The sequence below is a fragment of the Dendropsophus ebraccatus genome, chromosome 1 (assembly GCF_027789765.1).
Source record: "Dendropsophus ebraccatus isolate aDenEbr1 chromosome 1, aDenEbr1.pat, whole genome shotgun sequence".
In the NCBI taxonomy this organism is placed as follows: domain Eukaryota; kingdom Metazoa; phylum Chordata; class Amphibia; order Anura; family Hylidae; genus Dendropsophus; species Dendropsophus ebraccatus.
This window is the reverse complement of record NC_091454.1, coordinates 150953115-150971286: the sequence shown is the minus strand read 5'-3', so window position 1 is coordinate 150971286 and position 18172 is coordinate 150953115. Positions and strand designations below refer to the sequence as shown.

Below are 18172 nucleotides of genomic sequence, written 5' to 3'. Positions count from 1 at the left end.
TAAATTGAGGGAAGTAGCACTATGGGGGACATTTATCATATAATTGCTCCTGTTTTTAGGCTAATATATCTAGTTTGCGCTCAAAATAAATCTAATATGAAATTATGAAGCTTTTTTAGACAAGACTATCCAAATTAGATGCGACTTTTTGAATTAGATTATTTTATTGTTAATTAGATCGAAAGTGCGCCAGAATTCTTTTTTAGCTAAATTTATTAACTGCGCATTTTTTTTTAAAAAGTCGCATATATTGGCGCATCGCTACGTCTGCTCCGAACCAGGTGAATTTATTAGACTAATTAGAAGACCATTATTTTTAAGACACATTTACTATGCTATTAGACAATTTACATAAATTTGACTAAACACATTAGATTGGAAATTATGCCAAACCATCTTTGACAAAATCGTGTTTTTGGATTTGTTAGTATATATCCCCCTATGTGCATTTCCCATCACTAGTGTACATTAGGAATTTGTCTAACTTTTCTTAGGAAATAACATATTAAAAAATACATTTTGTCCGGAGTTCTCCTTTAACCTCATACTAGTGCTGCCCTCGCTCTGTTCATTAAAATATAGCTCAACAAGAATATTTGTCAACATATGCCTACACTAGCTAAATGATGTAATGTTATTGTTGCAATAAATATAATTATCAAAGGTGTATATATATATTGATATGTTTTCATTTTATTGTCTTTAACCCTTTCACGACCTGGGGTCATTGATGCCACAATGTCCAGGTCGTTTTAGGATATCAGCTTATGGTATCATAAGGATCCCATAAGCTGATGTCCCTGTGTCTGCCCCCTCTCCTCTGTCCCCTGCAGCTGTTACAATCTTGTGACAGCGGCAGGGAAGAGAGGGGAGGGGGCAGAGCTCACGGGAGCGTGTGCCTAGCCTTTCCTCTCTCCCCCCGCCGGCCTTCGTAGCCAGGATACTGAAAAGCCTGAGACCTGCGATCACTTCGCAGAGTCCCGATGGACAGCGGACAGATAATTCTCCCTCTATAGAGGGAGAATTCTCTGTTAGAAGCCCTATAGATGCTGCGGTTGTGCTGACATCAGTATCTATAGGGTTAACGGCGGGTCCCGGCTATCACTGATAGCCGGGACCCGCCGTGGATGACACAGGCACAGCTCCTGTGCCTGTGTCATCCTGGATAATAAATTAATGTCGCTGCAGCATCAGGCATAGACTGCAGCAACATTAATTTACTGTGCAGCAGCGGGAGGAGGTTAATCATCAAACTTTAACATATATTTTACCAGTGTCAATAAGTATGTAGTCCGTATATTTGATATGAAGGTAATAAATTACTTTATACTGTAGCTAATTTCAAATTCAACACCTGATACTTTTGTCAGTCATACAAGCTGCTTGCGTTGCGTTCAGCCGTTGGTATAAGGTATGTGGGCTCTCCAGACCATCCACCGACAGATGATGATGATGAGATAAGCAGGAGTCAGAGATGTCTGGCTGCGGCTTAATCCTCCCCTCCCCATGGAAAACACAGAACTTTCCTGTGTACGAGGAGGGCCAAACGGGAGAGATAATTCTGGCCGTCAGTTATTGAAGGTGTACAGACACTTTAAGGGTTTGCCTAGCCAGACATGCAAAGTTTTGTGGCCATAAGAGGATTTGCATTTGGGCCATATTTTTTACGGACAATGAATTGAGCCGACAATGTTAATCCTGTATCTTTTAGAATAGCTCTTATTTTTTTGGCTGGGGGGGGGGGGGGGGGTTTGCTAAATAATTGGATATGAGACCAGGATTTCAATCCTATCATCCTATCATGTACGTTTCCTGTGGGATCATAAAACCAGTTACATATTTTTATTTTATGGGCAGAATTTCCGATCAATAAATACATTTTAAGATTCCATTATTTTCTTTGATACTATCTAATCTTATAAGCATCTTGTTGTTGATATGATGTACAATCTTTTGTAGGAAGGCTAAAGAATGAAACATTTCTCATTACCGTTTCTTCACAGCTCTTTACACAAGGGATTTATACTTCTACTACATAAGGGATTTAGCTATGTAGAAAAAATAAACCATTTTTTTCAGAAAGCGTTCTGTGTATGTACCTAGGATTTCTGTAGCAGTATATACCTTTAATGGGTGCTAGTAACAAGAATAGTTGGTCTTGTAGTTCAAGGAGGTATTTACTGGTGGAATAAAATTGAATTAAAATAGGGAAGGGACTACTTACCATTGGTCACTTACCCCCTGCAGCAGCTGTTCCAGTGGTCCCCACATCATATATATATATATATATATATATATATATATATATATATATATATCCTTATGAAAACTACACATTTCTAACAGTAACTCTATTTCTCAACAACATAAAATAACAGTTGGTGCTAAGCTGCTCTTTTTATTTTCCTAACTCCAAAGAGGCCCCTGCCAGCAGTACCGGGTAATAGGCCTCTGCCAGCAGTACCGGGTAATAGGCCTCTACCAGCAGTACCGGGTAATAGGCCTCTACCAGCAGTACCGGGTAATAGGCCTCTACCCGCAGTACCGGGTAATAGGCCTCTGCCAGCAGTACCGGGTAATAGGCCTCTACCAGCAGTACTGGGTAATAGGCCTCTACCAGCAGTACTGGGTAATAGGCCTCTACCAGCAGTACCGGGTAATAGGCCTCTACCCGCAGTACCGGGTAATAGGCCTCTGCCAGCAGTAACGGGTAATAGGCCTCTACCAGCAGTACTGGGTAATAGGCCTCTACCAGCAGTACTGGGTAATAGGCCTCTACCAGCAGTACTGGGTAATAGGCCTCTACCAGCAGTACCGGGTAATAGGCCTCTGCCAGCAGTACCGGGTAATAGGCCTCTACCCGCAGTACCGGGTAATAGGCCTCTACCCGCAGTACCGGGTAATAGGCCTCTGCCAGCAGTACCGGGTAATAGGCCTCTACCAGCAGTATCGGGTAATAGGCCTCTGCCAGCAGTATCGGGTAATAGGCCTCTTCCAGCAGTATCTGGTAATAGGCCTCTGCCAGCAGTACCGGGTAGTAAGCCTCTGTCAGCAGTGCCAGGTAACAGGCCCCTGCCAGCAGTATCGGTTAGCAGGCCCCCACCAAAAGGACCAGCCATTTTGCCCTTATGACAGACTGCATTTTGAATATTAAGAATGCTGTCCCAGTTTCGTTATGCATCTCTGATTTTTATATTACTTAGTATTTGTGAGAAAATATTTTCTCAGAAAATTGCTGCCTGTTTCCATGATGCCTGTTGTGTTAGCTATGACTTAGATTACTTTATTTTCCACAGTCCTGATTGAGAAATTCCTCCCACTGTATAACAAGAGTAATTCAGCTACTAAACTACTGCATGAGTCTGTCATTAGAGCAGAAGCAGTGTTCTGTGGAAGCGGGAATTCTCATGTGTCTAATGTGCTTCACAACTGCATGCTTTCTGGATGGGAAATCTTGGCATTAGAGAGCTCTCAAGACAGCAGGCAATGGTTGCAGATAGAAGATGGCACACTATATAGATTCATTATTTTCCTAAAAAAAAATATAGTTTTATGGGTCATTTAGTGAAAATCTCTAATTAGTTGGTGGATGGAGGAGCTAAATACAGAAACATCTTTGAATAAACAATTAAAATTTACAAATTTCTTCATCAAAAGGAAAAGACATAGGTTTACCAGCCGTGATGCTGGCTTTTGAGTGTTATTGAAACCTTTTCTTGTTTGTGACCAACCTTAAAGCCATATTACATGATAATCATGCAGCAAGGGCTGCACGGACATTGGTAGCAATGTCCGTGCAGCCCTTGCCTAATTAGTGAAAATAATAAACTATACATACCTCTGCTGGCTCCCTGATGTCCTGCTAGCTTCGTCCTGCTCTCTGCAGTGTCTGAAGTGAAAAGAAGCTCTGCATGGTTAGCTCAATTGAATCCATGACCTGCAAATGACACAGCTGGACATAGATTTGAAATGCAAGACAGTCTGGACTTGGATTACAGTAATTTTTTTGGTAATTACTGTATACACACATTTATTACATTCTTAGGCTTTGTTCACAAACCATAAAAATGAAGGTAAAATATGGCCTTAAGATTTAGGTAAAAATACTGCTGTACTTTCAGTATAAGCAGTGCACACACCGTATAGAATAACGGCTGTAATAGATTACGACTGTTCAAATAATTCATCATTTACGGCCATTTTTTTCATCAGTTCACACATTGTTTTATTTTCACTAAAATGATGGTCATATTTAGCTTCTATTTTACTGTGTAGGAACCTGGCCTTGTCGTCAATATTTGGGGCCCCCAGAGATTGAACCCTACCACCAATCTTAATGTACCACTTTGCTTACTGGGGAAAAAAAATTATACTACCTGGTTGGCACCGGCGCATAGACCCCAATAGCCCCAACCATTGAATGGCTAACCCTGTGTCGTGTTATAGTATTACTGGCTACATACAGAGCAGTAAGAAGCAAGTGTACTGGAATATATACGAAATGACCTTTATTATTGGCTCAGCTGAGAGTTAAAGGGGTTATCCAGCGCTACAAAAACATGGCCACTTTTCCCCCTCTCTTGTCTCCAGTTCAGATGTGGTTTGCAATTAAGCTCCATTTACTTCAATGGAACCGAGTTTGAAACCCCACCCAATTTGGAGACAAGAGAGGGAGAAAAGTGGCCATGTTTTTGTAGCGCTGGATAACCCATTTAAATAGTTGGAAGAAAAAACCTCCGGATTTTGTCCTACTGTTCTGCAAAATGACCCTCTAAATACTACAAAGTGTATGATACGCACCATACCATTTTATTATAAATCTAGATAGATAATGGAAAACAGAAATACATTCTACTAAGTAAATGTAAAAAGTGTATACAGGCCTGGAGGGAATGCCTGTCTTTTATCATCGTGTTATTGATAGGTAAAAAATATATGTATTTGTACGGATCGATTTCTTAATATATCTTTAAATTAATATGAGCCTCTTTTGTCTCATGTCTAAACTCCAAACCTAAAGGATTTTATTTCGTCTGCCTGTAGCCACCAGGGTAGCTTCAGAGATTAATGCACACTATTATACCTTGAACTCAATGATAAAACAGAATGCAGTAAGCTCCTAAGCTGCCTCTAGTGGCCCCTGCAGGCAGCCACAATTTCATCATTTCATGCTGTCTATGCAAGGGATTTAGTGCTCTTTATAGTCTTTGGAGCTCTGTTTTCCTTATAAAATATAAACTGTATTGGGCACACAATTTTGACCCTAAGGCTATGTTCACAATATAAAAAAAAAAACAATGGCTGTATTTTATAACATTGTTGTGCAAATGTTTTTTGAACTAACGGCCATTGTTATGTTTTTACATAGTGTACACATAGCCTAAAAATGACATGTTGTTAAAAGGTGAACTCTTAGTATAAGGCTGTTGTGCACATTTACATACCACATGAAATCCTCATGAAAATAAGATGTTTCTGCCATTGAAATAGTTTATATTTACTTTATATGCTATATCAGTAGTAAAAGTAAAGCAGTTCGGGAAGAGACATATTGATTTGTATGTATGGTTGACCCTCAACGATGATCATCATTCATCATTTTCTGCATTTATTCTGCAAACTTTTTTTTTAATGTAAATGCGCTTTTTATGCATTAAACTTAAATGTTGTTCTCGCAAACAAACACACACATATAGGCTATATAACTATTTAACTGGCAATGTCCCATTTATGATATGGAAGTCTTAATATTATCTCTACTATGTTCCCCTAGGGAGGCTAAATTGGTGGTCTACAACCTGCTCAAGTTGCAAACGTCTCCTGCCATTAGCTACAACTGGTGATGGGAACTGCCTTCTACATGCTGCCTCTTTGGGTAAGATCCAGACAGGGTGCATTTTTGCAATTACTTACTTATTTACTTTGAAAAAAAAAACAAACATCTGACCCGCAATCCTAAAGAGTTGATAACACAGAATATAATTTGTGCACATACTGTACCCACATTTCAGTGCTTTGTTGTATATACTGAATACATGTTCATGAATTCTTTTTTTCTTTTGGTATCAGCAAATAAAGTAAATGGTAATCAGCTTGCATACAAGGATACCATTAGATTTACCTTAAAGGCCATGGACTCCTTTGGAAATTAATTTTTTGTTCTTGTTTTGTACGTATTGTGGTACAAAAAAAACTTTCTCCATAGGTCTTTATTAAACAAAATGTTCAGTTTGTCTTCTAGAACCTCTATTATCAATAAAGTCTGTCTGGATGGGCTTTTTATCAGCCTTTCTCTTCTATCTTGTACATCTAAGCTGATGTTTGTACTTTCTACTTAGGTCTATATTTAAGACCTACTTTTTGTTTTTACAGCCTCTGTTATCAGTAAAGTCAGTCGTGAAATTCGGGACATAGGCAGAAGGTATTTTTTGATCTAGTCATAAAGAGAAAGGCTGATAAGAAGTCCATCTAAGAATTTTTCCCAGATAGACCTTATTGAGAATAGAAGCTGTATAATAAAATGAGCAAAATGTTTTTCAAAGATGACAATTGCTTTTTTTATTTCATCTATTGCACTTCCTCAGGGGGGCAAAGCTTATGCTACTAAGGACATACTAGCACAGTTTCGCAACTTTTATGCTTCCTTGTACTCACTGAAGGGTCAATTGGCTCACTTGCCACCCGAGGAAGTGCACGGCAGGATGCAAAATTATATGTCTAGATGCCCTATCCCTCGCCTTCCAGTGGAGGTTAGAGATATCTTAGAGGCTGATTTCGCTCCCACCGAATTAGCCGCTGTCATTACAGAGGCTAAAAATGGTAAGTGCCCAGGACCAGACGGTTATACCGCAAGGTTTTACAAACTTCTAGAGGGGGAATTGTCTCCTGTGCTTCTCTCTGCTTTTAATGAGGTATTTCAGGGAGGGTCTTTTCCATCTTTGGCCCCTTCTGGCTCATATCTCTGTGATCCCTAAACCTGGGAAATCTCCTGAGATCTGTGGCAATTATAGACCAATATCTTTAATTAACTTAGATATCAAGCTTTACTCTAAGATCTTGGCTTCCAGATTGAGCCCGCACCTGCACCTAGTCATAAATAAGGATCAAGTGGGTTTTATGAAGCAGAGAGAGGCACGGGACAACACGATAAGGACCCTGACCCTCATGGAGCGAGCTAGAGTAGCGGGGGCCCTTTGTGCATCCTGTCACTTGACGCCGAGAAAGCGTTCGACAGGGTGCACTGGGGGTTCTTAGAGGCGGCTTTACACCATATTGGCCTGGGGCCAGCAATGCGGGGGGGCATTATGGCCCTTTATAAAGGTCCTGCAGCCCAGGTTAGAGTTAATGGGATACTCTCTGATCCCTTCCCGATCTCAAATGGGACACAATAGGGATGCCCACTCTCCCCTCTGCTATACATTTTAGTTATGGAATTCCTGGCTGAAGCCATCAGGAATAATGACTCTCTTAAAGGCCCTGTAGTGGGTGGATGTTCTCAGAAAATTGCTATGTATGCAGATGACGTTCTCCTATATATATCGCTCAACCGTTAATTAGCCTCCCGAATATTATTGACGAAATACAACGTTATGGAGAGGTCAGCAATTTCAAAATTAACACCTCAAAGTCTGAGCTCCTCAATGTTTCTCTGCCTAGCCCTGTTGTGTCCCATTTGAGATCAAACTTTCCCTTTAAATGGCAGCTCGCCACTTTGAGGTATTTAGGGGTTCACCTGACCCCTGACATGAATTCTTTGTATGCGGCAAATTTTGCTCCATTACTAAAAATCCTAGAAAAAGACCTGTAGGGGTGGCGGCATCTTAATCTTTCTTGGTTTGGTCGCCTTGCAGCGATCAAGATGGATATCCTGCCAAGGGTCCTCTATTATTTTCAGACACTGCCAATGGTACCTATAGGCCCATTTTTGCAGAGGCTGAAATCCTTACTAAACAAGTTTATTTGGGGCAATAAGAGGGCTCGCCTTCCTTATAGACTACTCGCCAGACCTAAAGTGAAGGGGGGCACAGGCCTGCCTGACTTTAGAGTCTATCACCAAGCAGCGTTGGGTTCTTGTATGCTTGATCTGATACACTCTAAAGACATGAAGCAGTGGGTATCCTTGCTTGAGGACTTGTCTGTACACCCTCCTCTTGCTCTCCTGTGGAGGGAACCTGGGTATAGACCTGTTTTAGGTAACCTTCTGGCCCTTATTAGGGTGCTGTTATCTTTTAGCGACATTATGGTCAGGACACTTAAGTTATGGTTTCGGCCGGGTCCTTTGACTCCCCTACTGGATTACGGCGTTTAGGTGACAGGGCATCTGGTTTGCAGTTTCGCCATCTGTGCACCAATAGGGGAGTGCGCCCCTTCACTGATCTGATAGAAGCAGCGGTGCTGCAACCCACTGAGTGGTTGATCTATGACCAACTTAAGGATCTCTTCCTCACTGTTAAGGACAGCTGGGGTGTCATGGAGGAGCTGACTAGCTTTGAAAAACTATGTGTTGCGGCTGCTCATCCAGGACATGCAGTGTCTTTGTTATATGCACTCTTTTTAGATATCAAAGACGTTGCTTACAGGCCTACATATGTCGCCAAATGGGAAAGGGGACTGGGGAGACAGCTTTCTGATAAAGAATGGAACTCGATTTTTAGCCTAGTCCATAAATCATCCCCCTCTAGCTATACTCAGGAAAAGAATAAAAAAAATTTTGTCCCATTGGTATTATTATCCTGAGAGACTCCATAGATTTTTTCCCTCTGTCGACCTGTGTGTTGGAGATGTGGAGTGGGAAGGGGTAGTTTGGAACATATTTGGTGGTCCTGTCCGGAGATTTCTAATTTCTGGACTTCCGTCTTTGCTATGTATAACAAAGTAAGTTCAGATACGGTCAACCCTTCTGTGGGCCTGGCCTGCTATCTGAAAGCTTTCCGTAAAGGCCTCCTTCGCCACTTTCGGCATGCTGCCAGACAGGCGATCCCACGAAAGTGGAAATCCACATCTCCCCCTACTTTTTTGGACTGTCTTTTGGAAATAAAGCGTATGGAGGACCTCTCCGCACATACTGAACGCGACAAAACCTTGTTAAATAGGACATGGTTTTGCTGGGAGGTGTTCAGTGAGGCAGGCGGCATTGCGACCTGGATCTCACAACATTGGCGTTAGCCTTATTATGGTAACTTTTATTTTTTAAAGTTGTCTGTTGTAGCTTTAGCGCTCTTTCTTTTTTTTTTTTTTTTCTTTTTTCTCTTTCGTTCTTCCTCCCCTCTTTCCAATTTCTTTCCCTCCCCCCTTCCAGTACTGTCTCCCTTTTCACCCCCCCTTACCTCATGTTTTTGGTCTGGTTTAGGCCCAGTTATTACCAGTTAGTGCCTTATGTAAAATGACCATTTTCTTTCATTTTGCTGAGCTATAGAAGTGCATTGGGTGAGATACAGTGTTTTTCTCCTTGGGTCTCTTGCCTCTGAAGTATCTATTGCTAAATTCTTTTGATACTGTGAGACTGTCTGCCTTGACCTTCTGTGCACTATGTTATTTGTTCTGTTGTATGATATTGGTCTCTCAATAAACCTTGATTTACCCCCCCAAAAAAGATGACAATTGCTTTAAATTTTACTTTTTACATTGTACTTTCAGCTCTAGAAGGATGTATTTGGATTTATTGTATGTCTTATGTAATAGGAATGTGGGGATTTCATGACCGAGATCTTGTTCTAAGGAAAGCTCTTTATACCATGATGAGAGGTGGAGCAGAGAGGGAAGCACTGAAGAGACGATGGAGGTGGCAGCAGACACAGCAGAATAAGGAGGTATTGATTTCTGATTCCTCCACAAAGTATACTTAAAGGGGTTATCCAGCGCTACAAAAACATGGCCACTTTTCCCCCTCTCTTGTCTCCGGTTCAGGTGCGGTTTGCAATTAAGCTCCATTCACTTTAATGGAACGGAGTCCCAAACCCCATCCAATCTGGAGACAACAGTAGGGGGAAACGTGGCCATGTTTTTGTAGCGCTGGATAACCCCTTTAAGAACATTCTTATAACCACTTGACTACTAGAGAGAGACACCTGTCTACAGCAAGATTGTAATTGGACTCTAGTGGATTTCTCTGCATCTACCATATTTTATTTTTCCTGCATTCCCAGAACTGCATTCTCTGGAGTCATCATAGTCATGCCAGGGTCACCCTGTAGAGTCCCTCAAGAGTATTATTGTTGTTTTTCTCTGGAAGACAAACTATAACTCGGTTATTATGTATAATTATTCATGGTAAAAGGGGGGAATGCTGCCACTATGATGTATTCCACTGGCATTTTCAGATGACCAAGTTAAACAAGTTACATTTTAGTGAGATGTTAAAGGACAACTCCTTCCAAAAGTATTTTTTGAGATGTTATTACTTATGGAAAGTTATACAAATTTCTAATGTACATTAATTATGGGAAGTGCACATTTAATGCTATTTCCCTTAATTTAGTAGATCATGGAGACTTCAATTAATCAGAAATTCTATCCCACTATCCCGCTGCTGGCTGCCGCTCTCTGCTCCTACATACCGGCTCCCAGTACTATCTGCATGCCGGCCGTGTCAGCCCTCCCCCACCCCGCAGGGAGGCCGTGGACACCAGGAAGCACCGGGACACTGTGCTCCCTGAGGGGTGGGGGAGGGATGACACGGCCGGCATGCAGATCAGACCGGGAGCCGGTATGTAGGAGCATAGAGCGGCACCCAGCGGCAGGATAGTGTAAGGGGCGGTGGCGGGGAGTCAGCGGTGGGATAGTGTGAGGGCCAACGGCGGCGAGGAGTCAGCAGCGGGAGAGTTAGAAAGTGGAAGCTGGAAGGAGGGGGAGCGGAGAAGGGGGCGTGCTGAAGCCCCTGTAATGAACAGCTGTGTTGCGGTGGTGGCGTAGTAATGGGGATAGCACAGGTACTACTCTCCTATCTTCTGCTCATGCTATGAGGAGAGGATGGGAGTAGTAGTACTGTGTGTATATATCCAGCACCGAGCAGGGAGGGAGGGTGGAGGTAGATGCACTTCTCTCCCTCCCTGCTCCAAACGTACTGGTTAATTACATTTATGGATTACTTTGGGAGCAAGGACACTTGCTCCCCAAAGTATTCCATAAATGTATTCAATCAAAAACATACTGTCTATTTCATTTACATACACACACATCCATTGTAATTCCAATGGAGTGTCCAGCAGGGGCGCACTATATATAGAAGTCAATGGTACTCATTGACTTCTATATATAGTGCGCCCCCTACTGGACACTCCATTGTAATTATACCCCCGGTTCGTGACGTCACGATATTTCAGAGAATTTGAAGTCTCCCTGATCTACTAAATTAAGGGAAATAACCCTATATGTGCATTTCCCATAATTAATGTACACTAGAAATTTGTCTAACTTTCCATAAGTAATAACATATCAAAAAATACTTTTGGCCAGACTTCTCCTTTAATATTGGACTGTGATAGTCCTAGTTCTCATGAATACACACTCAGTTAAAGTACACTTCATCTTTCAGTGAATCTGGCAGAGCTACAATGGCAGCCATAACCCACCCATATGAGTGGTGCTGTTTTTTAAATAAAGCATCTATGTTTTTCTTATTTCCTTTCTCCCCTTTCTCTTTATTTTTTTTGGCCTTTTAATGTTTTTAATTATTCCTTCTAAGCCACCATGTATGATTTAACCCCAAAAATAATATTTGTGAGGTGAAATTGAAAAATTGAAAAAAAAAATGCAAATATTGGAGAGATCCCGTATTTACACATTTTATGGTAAAAGTTGTTATCTTTTTTTTGCAGGTCAGTCTGATTACAACTATATAACAAAATAAACGCTGTTCACCATGCCTGATCAGTATTGGTACATTTTTAATAGCTTAGTCTAATCTTCAGGCTACAAAGAAATATGTTTATTTTAATTCTTTTTTTACTTTTTTTATATATATTTTTATATTTTATAAGGGGACTTTTATAAGCAGTCATCAAATTGCTCTTACCGGTTAATGCTATGCTATTTTCCTGCAATCCTCCATTTCAGCATTTTAGTAATACGATAATTAGGTGGTTTGATACTGGGGATGTTATTACAGCTCTTAGCACCGATCTGCCCACCCTTCTTCCTCAACATTTCCTGTCCTATGGGAACATAACGGCAGGTTAGAGACTCAAAAGATAGTCCAGAATGAGAAACTTGTGATTATTTTTGCCTTTTTAATGCACAAACTATTATCACAGTGCAGACATAGTGCAAACAATCATGTCACAGTACAGGCATAATACATAAGTGATGTCTCCACACCAGAGATCATGGCAGCAGTAGTCAAAAGTAAAGGGGTAGTGCAAACACGGCTACCATAGTTGTATAATACATTGATGTCATAATACAGGGATAATATACATATTGACTTCACTGTGCAAGAAGAATACAGATGCTTATCACACAGTACATGGATCATGCACAGAGGAATACCATATACAATGCTCACTGTACTCTGATATCACAATAAGGAAAAAGAAACATATAACAGTGCCACTTACAGGTATAATGCACACAGTGCCGCAATAATGCATATCTGTTGAAAAGTTGTTTTATTTTTTTTTTTTTTTGTCGGTCACAGCTAGTGGCACTAGATAAATAGAGGAATAAAATCAGTTGTAGAAATAAATCATTCATTTTCTAATATAAACTTGACCACAGTTTGTACTGCTGTTATCATTTTGACATTTTCTTTTCAGTCTGGGCTGGTTTACACGGAAGATGAATGGGAGAAAGAGTGGAATGAGTTGTTAAAGTTGGCCTCCAGTGAGCCTCGAACTCACTTCAGCAAGAATGGAGGCTCTGGTGGTGGGTAAGTTTTGTCTGTCTAGAAACAATTTTAGATTTCCTTTGGAGTGGTGTAAAATGTTTGCTGGGAAGTGGTTTAAATGTATTAAATGCAGAATATTGCTTCATCTACATCCATTACCCTGCATTATTTTTTCTAGGTAATCATTGTCCTTAGTTTCCCTCCATAGCCCATGACAATCAGGAGCCCTGGCAAGCTGGGTGCTTTACTGACCGATCAGGGTTAGAAAGCAAAAATTGGCTTAGGTGCAGCTGCTGGTATCTGAGCCCATATTTGCTTTAGGGGTCATACCAGTCATCTACCAGAGGGCAGCACCTACTGAGAGATTACATTCTATATGCATATAGTTTTTGCGACTCACACAATAAACCCAGGTGGGGTTAGAGACAGAAGAATCACTTCTATATAACTCATATATTCAGCGCTTCATTCTTTTTTTACCTTTTGTTCAGCTTTACATTTAAAGTGTCACTGTCGTGAATTTTTGCAGAAATCAATAGTCCAGGCGATTATTTAAGAAACTTTGTAATTAGGTTTATTAGCCGAAAAATGCATTTTTATCATAAAAAAATGAAGTTTGAAGCTCTCCCCCCTGTCTTCACTGTTCTCCTATGGAGAGAGCTAAATAAAACACCAAAACAGGACAACAAAGAGTTACTCTACAAATCCATCACCCTTTATCTCCTCTGACAGTCACCACTGACCTCTCTGACCTCTGATTACAGCTGTCACCCAGCTCCCTTCCTGTAACCCTCTGTTATTTGCTCTCTGCTGTCGGCAAACTCCCTCCTTCCCCCTCCCCTCTCTATAGACCAGACTGGGTACGTCTGATGCAACAAGTCACAATTTCCAGATTTTTTGCAGTGGATGGAAAAGAGGAGGAAGGGGGGGACCTGGAAAAAGGCTTTTTAAATGCAGATAATGGCATATTTGGCTAATAAAGCCAATTACAAAGTTTCTTAAAATTGCCTGGACTATTGATTTCTGCAAAAAAAAAAAAAAAAAATACGACAGGGACTCTTTAATTTATGTGATTCCTAACATATTTGTAAATCACTTCATTCACCATATTGTCTCCCTATGACAGAGAAACAGTTTTAAAGTCTTGGCCTTGATGTGTCTTATTTCCCTACGATCTGCTAAATACTGATTGTCAGGAAAAATCTGCCTCTAATAACAGTTGTTTGAGGAGGCAGGTGTTGTGGCAGGACCTAGCATGTAGGAGTTAGCCTGAGACAGCCTCGGCTGTTTGGATGCAAGCAGAGCCAATCTGCCTGCTAAAGATGATCCACGCTGTTCCTCAAATGTAAATGAAAGCTTTTTTCTCATCTCTGTCCACCCATAAAGCTCAGAACATCTGTCCTTTATGTTCCTACTTCTGTATATCCACAGTGCTGCAGTATAAGCTCCCCTTTACTCTCAGGAGCTCAATAACAGCAGTTAAAGCAGCAAAATGACCATGTCACCTCTCTGAAAGGTTAATATAACAAAACTATGCAGATTTCTAAATAAAAATCTTTAAATTTATGGATTAATAGCTATGATTCAGTAATTTATCTTCAGATTAGTTTAAGGTAAGTACCAGGCAAGACATCAGGTATAATCAAGGGACATGTAGGAGGGCCACAACAGTTTTTGGAACACTTGGTGCAGAGACAAATTACATATTATACTTTTTGTTACATGTTATGTATGGCCAAGATGTTTTGATACTGTACTAACACATTTCCAAATTATTCCATGGTTCAAAATATTAGACTTGTCATTGTTTCTTTTAGCTGGCTCATAGTAATAAATGTGCACTTCCATTATCATTTGCCTAAATTGTCTTTCTAGACTTTTTGTTTGTCTGGCTAAATTCACACATGGCTGATTTTGTGTAGAATTAACGTCACTGGTACAAATCCACAGGATTACAGTAAAACACATGTAGAAGAGATTTTATAAATCTCATGCACATGCTGCAGATATTTTTCTCATGGAAATTGCTTTGGTTCAGATTTTACAATCCACAGTATGTACATTTTTCTTGTGGATCTTAACAGGTTGTACCCTTTTTATAAAAAGACTAAATCTGATGTCTTTGGACCATTTATACAAATGAACTAGAACAAATGATGCTTCCAACAGCTGAATGGTAGGGGGTACCGGGAGTCAGACAAATAAAATCTTATCTCAATGATGGCCTATTCCAAGGTTTGGCTACAAAGGCTGGATAACCCATTTAAAGCCACATTCATGTACTTTATCTTTGGATTACCCATTTAAATTATAATTTTGACATGCAACATTTAAAGCCTAAAGATCATAGAATGTTGCCAGTGTGGTATGAAAAGTAATTTGTATTCAGTGATCCGTTTTTCTTCTTTTGCCCTCTTTAAAATTGATTTTGTACAGCAACAAACTGTTCAGTGGGATTGTTTTCAAGAGCTCTTTTGGTTGTTTAGTAATCTCATGACAATTTCTTTGTATTTGAATTTACTCACAATTCAATTCTTTTTCCAGCCATGTCTGAGGGTTTGCATGCTATCTCTCATTAAAGGCTTTCCTTTCTGCTAGGATAACATTACATTCATCCCATCCCTTCTGGCTTTTTAATATCTAAATTTCTGACGATTATGAGGAAGGAATCAATAATGGGGAAATCGAGAGAAAAGAGGAGTAGTAAAAGACTTGGGTTTTATACTAAAAAACAGGATCATATTGTTTGACACCTGTGATATTTTCTCTCACTCTAGAGCTTCTGTCTTCCTTACTTGTATATTGCAACCTTCCCTCCCCAAATTCTTATGCATTTTGTGAAGTTCCAATTTCCTTGCAAATAAATTGAAGACCAAGCACAAACAGCAAGCAGAGAGCAGTGGGAGGGGCTGCCCAAAGGATTCTTAGATTGTTCAGGCAGCCCACTGAAGTCAGCAGCAGTCTGATGCTGCTGCTCCTATTACACAGAACGAGGCACAGCAGACCATCGCTGCACAAGTCATGATCTTTCAGCATGTTAATAGACCATGATCAGCCAACACTGTGCATGTCGGCTCATCGTAGCCTTTCAACATGTGCTATAACAGTGAACGATTATTGGCCTAAATGACCGTTAATCTTCCAAGTAAGGCCGATAATCATTTAGTGTAATAAGCCCTTCTTATGCCCGTAAAATCTGCGGCTGTGAGATTAGGTTGAGCCATGCAAATATTTTCTTGTAATCCTTGCTGTATTTCTTAGTAGTAGAAGGAAACGTGTCACCATAGCCAGATACTGAACACTTTTTTTTTTTTTTTTTTATGTATTTTATTTTTGTGCATACGTATTAGGACAGCCAAATAGCCTTACTACTGCTCTGCTCTCTTACCAGCATTTAGAGATTGGCTTTAGGGCAGCAAGATCGAATTATGAAGCAAAAGACTGTAGCTAATTCATTTACTTCTACGGAAAGGATTTCTAGGCATGCTGTGTGACTTGTGCAGAGGTCATTGTGTGATTTGGGGGAGTCTAAAGCTGCGACCATCACCTATTGTGAAGGTTGTGGTTGTTAGTTATACATAGGTGTCACTTTTCATTGTGATTCTGTCTGTAACAATAAGGAAATGAATGCTAAAATGTTTTAGCATTCAGAACAGGCATTGTCAGCTTCTTATTAGGCTTAGTGAGCAGGCAGAAAAATGCACGATTTCTGGTTTATTTGATTCAAAACATTCAATCATTTTTTTCTGACACTGTCCCTTTAAAGGGACTGAGTATCCCTTAAAATGTAGCAATTGTTGTATTGTTTTATAGCAATAAGATAGCAATAAATGTTTCTGATGAATCCAGAAAGAACTCCCTATAGTAGCCACTAGGATGAGCAGATATTTATAAATGACATTTGTGCAACTGCTGGCTGTATGGAAATGAGCCTGCACTGCACAATATGTGAGCCGCTCTGCTGTAAGCGCTCATCACATAAAAGCTCAAGGTCCCGCAGTAAATCAACAGTAATTACCTGGAATACTGATCTGCTATCATTTTATCATATAGACACATGGCAGTTTGGGGACACTTTTATAGAACTTGTTTTCTAACTTCAGAGCAGACACAGAGGTTGTGTGATGTGGCTTGCACAAAATCATATATTCAAGTATATTCAAGAATTTCTTTACATTAATATTACTTATTATTTCTGAAAATGTTCAACTTAGCGACAAGTGCTCCCAGCAGGACTTTAAGTGCAAATCCTATAGTCTCTAGTCTCCTTACAAAATAAAGGTTGCCATGAACAGCAGGTTAGCAGAATTATTATATATCTGAATGGTGAGAAATATTAGCAAATGACATAATACACAGAATTCTTGCATGTCCTTGTTTGACTGTGACTTTGCTGTCTAGCAACAGCTTTCCATAAAGGACAGTGGAAAAGCCTTGGGCACCAGCTACTTTAGCTAATGCAATAGAAAGAATGGTTTTAGTAAAGGGGCTTTATTTACAAGAAAGGGGGCAATGAACTATACAGGTGAACTCATTTTGTAGGTCAAGGAAATTTGTTGTATTTTAGTAGCTGTACTGTATTAATCATAATTGCAATAGCATGAATTCTGGTCCAACCTTTTGCACCAGTGTAATAAGACCCATTGACTTTTCGTTCAGTAAAAAGTCCATTTAGTTCATGTTTGTGTTATATTTTTGCCCCCTTTTACATGTATACAGCCCCTTGGCATTAATGATGCTTTCAAATTAAAGATTGGTGATGATAGGTGGCTCATGACTCTGCTGCTGTTTTTAATAGTTGTCTGAGTACTTGCATACGTCTCCATTGTTTTCTTGTATGTATCAGTCATTAAAAGTCTTGGTGACTCCAGGTTTCTAGTCTTTTACACTGTCAGTGCTTGTTAATCATCTAGTTGAGAGTTAAGACAGGATGTTATTTCTAAAACAGGAATGTTTGCCTGATTCGCCCTTCTTGATTTTCCAGAGTGCGGTGGGCTGAACATTGCGTGGGCTGTATGGAACGGATGGTACCTGTGCTGTATGAAATGGCACTACTGTGTGCTTAGTCATAGGATGAATCATGCTGATTGGGGGGTCTTAACCCATTTTTAGTTTATTGCTGTATTAGTGGGTGCACTTCTTTACATAATCTGTCAAAGCCAGCTTTTTAACAAACTAAGATATAGGATAGGAGTTGCATATTTCAGACGTTCTCATATATTTTTAGTCCCTATGGAGTTGTCTCTATACACAAAATAATTAAAAAGCGGGTATTGAAGTGACCAAAGAAATAAAGCCCCACCCCAGGTGCAGAAATCTACACTTGCTCCAGACCAGATGTGGATTTTT

The 18172-nt window shown here is 40.1% G+C and overlaps 1 protein-coding gene across 4 annotated transcripts in view; it reads left to right on the top strand.

The window, feature by feature from the left end:
• Nucleotides 1-18172, top strand: part of OTUD7A (OTU deubiquitinase 7A) — a 109651-nt gene that overhangs the window by 60844 nt on the left and 30635 nt on the right. For all 4 annotated transcript variants that reach the window (XM_069981945.1, XM_069981944.1, XM_069981946.1 and 1 more), the window contains 3 exons: nucleotides 5774-5875; nucleotides 9682-9809; nucleotides 12753-12865. In XM_069981945.1, coding sequence (XP_069838046.1) covers nucleotides 5774-5875; nucleotides 9682-9809; nucleotides 12753-12865 — 343 coding nt within the window. The remainder of the gene's footprint in view (nucleotides 1-5773; nucleotides 5876-9681; nucleotides 9810-12752; nucleotides 12866-18172) is intronic.